This window comes from Python bivittatus, unplaced genomic scaffold, assembly GCF_059951505.1.
Source record: "Python bivittatus isolate LINGU-HERP-01145 unplaced genomic scaffold, Pbiv_v1 ctg000360_np1212, whole genome shotgun sequence".
NCBI lineage: Eukaryota > Metazoa > Chordata > Lepidosauria > Squamata > Pythonidae > Python > Python bivittatus.
Genome location: NW_028277069.1, coordinates 619542 through 629067, shown reverse-complemented (window position 1 = coordinate 629067; position 9526 = coordinate 619542). Strand labels below are relative to the sequence as shown.

Here is a 9526-nt window from a genome sequence, read left to right as displayed (position 1 = left end):
GCTAACAGTAAACAAGAAAGCTAGATTCTTAAAATTTTATTAGCTTGGTGTGTTAGAAATGGATAAAGGGTTAGAATAAAGAATCTTGGAATTGGTTGAAAATCCAGGAGCATGGGCACTTATTTTGGAATGGGCAACCATAATAAATCATAATCCTCCATAAATCCTCCTTTGACAGAAATAACAACTTCTGTATGTTTCCTGTAGATAGCAAAAAGGTTTTCTATTCTTTTTTGTCAGAAATTTACAGAGTGAGAAAGATCAGATGATATACTAATTCCTCTTTATGAGTTGCTCCCTTTGGTTGAACTCAGGCCTGAAAACAATGATGAAGCATTTTGGAAAAAATATGCACCCCACTAATGCAGCGCTGGAGGACAAGATGGAGAAGACCTCCACCGCTACCATGGCTTTTCCTCTCGTGCTCAGATAGGCTGGAAAAAAGGAGACCCACACACTGCAGAAGGCCAACATGCTGAAGGTGATGAACTTGGCTTCATTAAAGCTGGCAGGCAATTTACGGGCAAGAAAGGCCACAATAAAGCTGGCGAGGGCCAAGATCCCCATGTAGCCCAACACACAGTAGAAGAAGGAGGCTGACCCCTCATTGCACTGCAAAATAATTTCTCTCTCTTCTGAGTGCATGTCCAACTCAGGGAATGGGGGAGCTGTTGACAACCAAAGAGCACAAATACATACTTGGACGAGAGAGCAGGAAAGGACAGTAGAAAAGGCCAATCTTTTCCCCACCCATTTCCTCATCGGAGATCCTGGTTTAGTGGCCATGAAAGCAACCACCACAGTAAGGGTTTTGGCCAGGACAGTAGAGGTGGCCACTGAGAAGGTGATGCCAAAAGTGGATTGTCGGAGAAGGCAGGTCACTTTGCCAGGTTGGCTGAGGAAGAACAAGGAGGAGAGAAAACAGAGCAGAAGAGAGACAAGGAGGGTGTAGGTGAGGGCCCGGTTGTTGGCTTTAACAATGGGAGTGTCCCTGTGTTTAATAAAAGTTCCAAGTACCCAAGACGTCATGGAGAAGAAACAAAGATCAGTTGAGAATAAACCAATTCCTAATGTTTCTTCAAAAGTTAAAAAGACTACCGGTTTCAGAATGCATCCTTTCTTTTCTTTATTTGGATAATGATCTTCAGAACATTCCAAGCAGTCATCCATATCTGGAAAAAAAAAGTTAAGGAATTTGTCATCTATGCATTCCATGTTTTTGAAAGTTACTTTCTAAATGGGTATTTAGCTTCTATTCATTCTGAGGTTTTCCACTCATTACCAATTTGATCACATTTCTATGAAAATGCAGTTTTACTTCAATGTTATTAATTAGAATTGGCATAAAAGAAAGTACAATGGGAAGGGCAAGTATTCTTTGAAATGGAGTCCTTTCTAAAAGGTTCACATTTATTACAATTTAAATAATTTAGACTTTTCCCAGTTTTCCAAAACATGGAGAAGAAATCTGACGATGCATAGAAGAGTTTAGTAAGAGAAGCAAAAGTACTGACTCTGAGGTGCAAATCAATATAATTCATTTAAACATTTTTAGGTTTCCTTCTTCCTAAAGAGTGGGTAAACTCAGGTAAGATCAGTCTTTTTATTTGGGAAAAAAAAAGATGGGGTCCTACAAGCAAAAAACAATCACCTAATATTTCTGTCAAGATTAAGAAAGTTATATTAGTCTGATCCCTGTATTTTATCCTGACTTCATTATTATGCTTCTATGTTCTATGTGAAGAATATTAATAGGTTCAACAAACACCTACACTATTTTTCTTTGATGGTAGAACATCTGATCCTTTCATAAATCTTGCTTTGTCTGCTGAAGCTTCTTTGCTTTCACCTTCTTTCAGGTTTTCAGGGAAGGTAAGGCCCAGAAAATGGCAGATCAAGTGGAAGAAATATGTGCATTTATTCACAGCTACACTGAACTGAGCCAATCAATAAGTTGTTTGTTGAGTGTTGCACTATCATTTGTAAAATCTGTCATTACTTATTTCAACTTCAACTAGAAGTTTAATTTGATTCCCGTTATTTCTATGCCACCTCAAAAAGAGGAGAGTACTGGGCCACAAATCATTGTTTTATCTAGGCCAAAAGAAAAAGAAGAAAAGATAAAGATGTTTGTGAGTTAACTCAATGCCCATAGACTCAAATTATATGCTCGTGTGGTTTTCTGAGTAAAAAGAAAGTACTTTGCCCTTGTCTTTTTCCAGCACCCTTTTTTTTAATTTCCCAGGCTATACTACATTTTATCATTGGCTGGTCATCTCCCATTCAAATATTTATTAGGTCAGATATTGCTTACCTTGACTTATAATGAGTATGTACTCATGATAAGTAATGAAGATAAGAATATATCTTATGTTTACAAAATTCCATGATATTTTATTTAGTGAGTGAACAATCTTAAGGAAACATGCACCAAATGCAAATGAGGTTGAAAATGTGAAAAATAAATAGATATTGATCATGTGATCATAGAAGATCCATGGCTCAATTCTTATATTTTTGGCGGCATCTATAGGAAATATTACCTGCAGGAATCTTATGGGCAAGCTTTGACTCTTGAAGAATAGATTGCAATCCACAGGTATAGAAATCATTACTCATTCTAAAGAACTAATACAACTATTAATTATATGCACCCTAAAGTAGTGCATTACAAACTACAAAAGTAGTTTGCTTGAGACTATAGAATGAAAATATGTGGAATATCTAACTTACCATTTTGACTTGAAATCTTTCCTTCTGGGCATGGAACACAGTCATAGCAACAGAATTGTCTTCCTTCAACACTTCTCTTCCAGGATCCAGGGGAACAGTGGTCATTACACAGAGAAATTGGAAGAACCTGATCATAAACATGAAAGGTTTTGCAAAGGGAGATTTTTAAAGCAGTTTCTACTTCTTTTCCTTTACTGTATAAGGGGAAAGAATTATTGAATTCCCAAAGAGCTAATTAAATTTATTTACTTGGATTTATACTATATATTAAAAATATGTTGTAATTACAACGATGTGAAAAAGGGCCTGTTTGAGAAAGGGCAGGCTGAGTAAATTAATGTTCTGTATGACAATGTTATGGAAACCACGTGACTCCAGTGATTTCAAATGGAGTTGCAACCCAGATATGAGAAACTGGCTTTTTGATTATAATGTCATTTTGTTAATTTGGTAAATCCTTGATCATGGACAAACTTTGTACAGAATATGCCATTTTTTTTCTTTCAAAAGCAAAAATTAGATTTGAAAAGAGACTATGTTGAATATGATTTAACAGACAAAGACATCTTCATGGGATTCTAATCAAGAGACAGTCCTTTCAATGAGTCCATACCTGGTTAAAAGCTGGGTGCCAGACAATCAAATCTTCATCAATGAATAATTCTTCTCCTTTTGGAGCACTGGGGCCTAATCTTCCAACTCTAAATCTCTGAAATGATCCGTTTGGAAAAGTGATCATGTTGAGGATGTCAAAGCCACCTGGACCTTCTCTTTTGTCTTTAAAGAAGACTCTTTCTCCAGCTGAGTTGTTGAAAGAAATCCCCTGAAGAAATTTGTGAACCTACTTGAAGGAGGATAAGGAACAGGGAGTGAAAAAGAAAACTATGCATTAGGGATAAAAATGTTAATGTTAAATAAAAGTGTCTTGGGCACAAAGCAAAGAAAGACGGCCTTCAAACATGTTGCCACTGATTTCTTCTTGCAAACAGGCTGGATGAGCTGACAAGACAGGTCAATTCTTTGTGGAGATGAAATGGATATTTATGGAACCAAGGATGATAAATAAATCCCATTGTCTAGATGGAAATGTGCAAAGGCATAGCTTATTTTCATCCTCTCTTGTTCTACAACATGGAATAAACTCTTAAACTACTAACTTTGTTGCCTCAGTGTCTATATTGATCTGTGGCCATAAACCAGGGCAACCAAACTTATTAAGATGTGGATGAGAATGACTATTCACTGAAACAAAAGGTAGGCATGGCATGGAAAGATTACCTGCCAAGGCTGCAGATCTGGAAATTCAAACCTTTCCATTTCTTTCTGTTTGGATCTTGATCTCACTATCTCCTGCAAAGAATGTGCCACTGCATACACAGCATTGTAAATACTGTAGCTGTGGCCAGTCATCTGAAACTCAAAGAAAGGCCCAGGCAGGGTCTCCAAATTCTCTTCTCCACTGCAAGTTTCACTGGCCATTGAGGGTGATTCTGCATTTGGAAATGAACAGTCAAACAATTGTTCCCAAACGTCTTGAAGAAATCCATCTATGTGGGTTGAAGGTTTGATGACTTGAAGAAATTCTTTGAACCCTTGAATTTCTCTTGAATGAACTGTAAAGGAAAGAGCCCCATGGAACAACTGGAGATCCCAACCCTTTTGATATCCTGTCAGTATGAAATCAATCGGGTTCATCAGGATCCAAACCTTTCTAAATGATGCACTCTCTTTATTTTCAGGATCACGTAGAAACACAACCATTCTGAGCCACATAATTGTGAGTGACTCTCCATAGACAAGAAAAGCATTTGCTTTAGGATCTGTCAATTTTTTAGAAATAATTGAGAGTACATCAAACAATTCTGACAACTTTTCCAATTGGGCTCGTTGTGGAATTTTTTGTGTGAAAGCTAAACAGATGCCATTCTGGGAAAGCAATGGCTGCAGTTTCTGCAAGAAATGCTCCCCATTATTTTTATCCAAAGTAAAGACTCCAATCCACATCCATCCAAAATGGAGAAGAAGTTGTATACCTCCAGTATACTGATGGTCCTCATTTGGGACCATGCCGTAAAGTGATGATAACTTTGTTGATTGAAACTCTTCTTTGGAAAAAGAGCCATAGGTCAACTAAAGAAAAAGGGAGAGAAAGAGAGAGACAGAGTCATTATTCATGAAAATCAAGGGAAAAAATATATGGGAAAATGACTGGTGGATGGAAACTGAATGAAAGTGTCTGTACACTGAAAATTTCTCCAATTCTAGGTACATTATGGCAGTTCTGATGAACAATAGAAGCAACTAAAACTCCAAGGTAAAATATTTTCTGGATTACAAACCAAAATTATCTTCCTGATATAGAGTTCCAGAATGTTCATCACCATGAACAGCTGGAAACCTGCTAACTGTCTCAGCATGTGAACTCTCCCCAGCCTAAGGAAAGAATTCTTCAGAGCTAGACATATTGGACCATCTTCTCTATGTCAGATATAATAAATACTTATCCATGAAAGATATCTCTATAAGGTTCTGGAAAATTAGAAGCAGTCAAGCATGTCCTCCTTTACTGCAATTATTATAGAAATCTCCAAAAGGACCATACGGGACCAATCCTCCAACAGTTCCCAGGCAAAACAGTTGAGTTCTATATTCAACTATTATTATCAGACACCAAACAAAATGTACCAAGGAGAATTGCCACCTATTGCTGGATGGTGGTAAAAACACAATGTCACCTGACCCATCAAATAAGTTTAATTTTATTGTTTTGTAATTTATGCTTTTAACTTTCATTTTCCGATCTATGGTCATAATAAAAAGATTTTGATTTTTGGATTGGATTACCTTGAGCCAAATTTTTGAGTTGTGGGAAATAAACTGCAGAAAGGCATCACAAAAAACTAATCTCTAATACTAATTACGAAAGAAGACAAAGGTTCTCTCTCACCCCTTGGCCCAAACTACCTGTGGGATCTTGTAGACATTTATGGATTCTGCCATATAGGATGAAATATCAGTTGCAAGTGCTCCAATGATGGCCATGAGATTTTTCTGGCTGCCACATTTGTAGTTAGGGACAAAACCCTTGGATTTGAAAAGCAGGTCCAGAGTGGTGCGATAGGTTATCCTTGGATTGTAATAACTCTCATGGATGTGGAACCCGAGAGTGATGTTAGGCAAGATCTGGGAGTCCTCATTGATCTCCTTCACAGCAAAGGCCAAGGCAAGGACATGCTGGTAGAATTTCGTTATTACACTGCCAATAGGTTAAATACACCCATTGAAAAAGTAATTTTACAATTCTTGTAATGTGTCATCATTTCTATATGAATAACAAACATTTCTGTCTCTGATATATGAAATATGAAGATGACACCTTTTCTAAAATAACAAATAATTTGTAGAGAGTTCAAATATACTTTTTACACAATATTTCCATGATTTGCAAGAAATATGTACTGCAGCAAATAAAAGTAGTAACCTTTTTTTTCAAGCTACCACATTTATTTTCTATCAGTTTAGTACAAAATAGAATACAAACAGATCCAGCTGGTATCAATCATTTACTGTATGTATGTTTTGTAAGGAGTGATAATCTAGATTTTTTTTAATTACCTTAACCTCACTAAATGTTCTTCAAAAGACTTATTGTACCAAAGTTTCATATATTACATGAGAAAAACATAATGTAAAAAAATATATTTCTTCTCCCACAACTGGATACATTCAAAAGACAAAGAAGGCTTTCATTATATACAAAAAAATGCATTCATGGTCCAACAGCTTTTACTCATCTAAGCAATTTTTGAGCATCTAGCTAAGGTTGTATAATGCATGGGAAGAAAAAAAAATCCTTACAGTGGCACGTTATACGTTTTTAGTGAAGGTTGATTCGTAAATTGAATTTCATTAAACTGGTAAACAATGTGAGACACCATTTCACCAATGACAAGGTCACCAGGCTGGTACCACTCATGTGGGACAGGGAAGGCATCACTTGCAGGACAGCTCAGAGTAACTATTTTGTTCACCAAGAACATCAGAAGGACCAACATCTTGGCTCTATTGTTGTGGTGAAACTGTCTTTGTCCACTATCCTTTCTGCAGGGATATATTAATCCAATGGTTCATCCAATGATTAATCCAAGGTTTCTATCTGAGAATGCACCTAATGAGAAAATCCACCGATGTCTATTTTAAGATTCATGTGAGTGCAAATTCATGTATTGAATATCACCAGGATCTGAACAGATATTCCGGCAGATGAGACAGGAGGGAGGGAACTTACAGCAATGAATCTGACAGAGCCATTATTACCCCTTGTGCCAATCTCCCTCTGGTTCGAGAATTACTTTATAACCAAACAGATACTTGTCTCTTAATTGTTGTTGAACTAAATAGCCTTCTGCACAGCCTTTGACTTTTTGGCCTAGCTAGGAAAATAGGGTGATTCCTGTAGGAGATAATTATTTTGTTTTTGGTGAGATAATAAGCAGCGGAGAGTGTAACTCTTTTTTAAACGAGCAAATGCCAATAAAAATAGTATAAGGGAGATTGGCAATACAAAATAGCCTTAACTGTTAAAGTTTATGTTTATTTCTTGCAATGGACTCAGCAAGAGGCACTTGCTGAGATGGGCGGCCATAGAAATTAAACAAACAAAAAAAACAAATAAAATGGAGCAGGGCTCCCATTTTCTATGTAAAATGGAAAGAGTGATTTAATAGAGAAGAGGAAACCTTTTTATATGTTGAAGACTGAAAAACTGGGAACTCCCCAGACTTGTGCTTTGGAGTAGGTGGTAGCTAAATCTAAACATAAACAAACAAACAAACAAACAAACAAACTCTGCTGGTGGTGTAGGAAGATCTAGTACTCTTGAGATGTCTTGGAATAACAATGGAAAAGCAGGACGGGAGATATGGCTTTGCACTGTATAATTTTGCACTATTTATCTCTATCCCTATCATCTCTATCTCTCAAAATACATTCACGTACATGCACACTATTCCACAGAAGCCGTAGCATTATTATTTTTTAAATCCTAATCAAAATATTGGGTCTCTCAAGTAGTTTATTGGTATAAGGAAAATCTAGAGGAGGAAGTTTTAGGTGGGCTGCTTAATAATGCCGGTGAATACATTTTGCAATTGTAGAAAAATTCATGGATCTGATATGATCAGGGATTATAAGCTCCTGCCATATGCATGGTCCAGTGTAGTGGCCTCTTTCAAAAGCAACAAATTGACCTTTGTAAGATGTTTCCTTTGAAATCTTTGTCCCTCAGTTTAATTTTGTATATTCAAACAGAGGCAATTGTGGTGCTACTCTGAATAAGTTAGGGATGTCAGTGGTACAGTCAAGCCATGGTTACATAGACTTGCAACAATTCTGGGGCATTTGAGGAAACCAGTCTTGTGTCATGTACAAAAGACCAAAATGTCAGGAAGAGCAACTTCCAACCTGCTTCTCTACACTAGTTATAGCTTCTGAGTAGCTACAGTAAGTGCCAAGGAAACAACAGAATCTAGAGAGGATGTCCAATAGGGGAAAGAAAACTTCTTCTCTGACACCTACTCTTGTCACAGGGTATGATTGTGGACTCAAAAGGTAACGTTTCCCATGCACTTTACAGCGATACATAATGAGTATTGAGAGGTTTGCCCTGTAGGAGAGCCTCACCACAGATATCTGGACAGGGGCAACTGAAGGCTGTGAAAGAAAATTATTCCTTCTCCCACAACCAAATTCAGGAGAAAAATTTACAAAAATTTGTAATGTTCAAACAGCTTTTATTCATCCAACCAATTTGGGGGGATCTGGCCAAGATTAGGAAAAGCATGGATAGAAAAAAAAAATCCTTACAGTGGTAAATCATAAGTTTTTAGAGAAGGATGTCCCTTAAATTGAATTTCATCAAAGTGGTAAAAAATATGAGATACCATCCCACCAATGATGAAGTCACCAGGCTGGTACCACTCATGTGGAACAGGGAAGGCATCACTTGCAGGACAGCTCAAGGTAACTCTTTTGTTCACCAGGAACACCAGGAGGAGCAACATTGTGACTCTCTGCTTATGGAGAGAAGATCTTGGTCTATCATTCAAAGAGAAGTTCTGGCAGATGAGACAGGAGGGAGGGAGCTTGTAGCAATTAATCTGACCAAGCCATTATTACCCCTTGTGCCAATCTCCTATTTGTCAGGAGTTACTTTATAACCAAATGAAGAGTTGTCTCTTGAGTGTTGCTGAATTTAAATAGCTTTCTGCACATCCCTTGATGTTTTGGACTAGCTAAAAAAAACGAGGTGATTTCTACCAGAGATTATTATTTTGTTTTTGGTGAGATAATCAGTGGCTGATGGTTAAACTCTTTCTTAAATGAGCACATGCCAATGAAAGTAGTATGGGGGAGATTGGCAATTCAAAATAGCCTTAATTGTTGAAATTCTTGTACATTTCTTACAATGGAGCAGGGCTCCCATTCTCCATGAAGAATGAAAAGAGCAGTTTAACAGAGAAGAGGAAAGCTTTTCATGTATTAAGGAATGAGAAATAAGCCAATAAGCCCTTTGGAGGAGGTCATCTATATTTTCAGGCAGAGAGTACTAATATGAATCAATACCTACAGTATATTGATATTGATATTTAGAATTCTGCATTAGCCGTGTCCTTGGGCCTAGTGATGTGACCCTCTGAATCTCCCACTGAAGGGGATTTCAGTGGATTTCAGCTAGTTTAACCTGCCATTCTCTGACCAAACATCTAGGTGAACAGGAAGAATTGCACTGCCT

The 9526-nt window shown here is 37.2% G+C and overlaps 1 protein-coding gene across 1 annotated transcript; it reads right to left on the bottom strand.

Moving 5' to 3' along the window:
* Positions 1–273: 273 nt before the first annotated feature.
* Positions 274–6788, bottom strand: LOC148215387 (vomeronasal type-2 receptor 26-like). The gene is made up of 6 exons (XM_088143656.1): positions 6592–6788; positions 5698–5989; positions 4012–4863; positions 3347–3574; positions 2734–2860; positions 274–1172 (listed from the first exon to the last, which is right to left on the bottom strand). The coding sequence occupies exons 1-6, from the start codon at positions 6786–6788 to the stop codon at positions 274–276; spliced, it is 2595 nt and encodes an 864-aa protein (XP_087999782.1).
* Positions 6789–9526: the final 2738 nt, after the last annotated feature.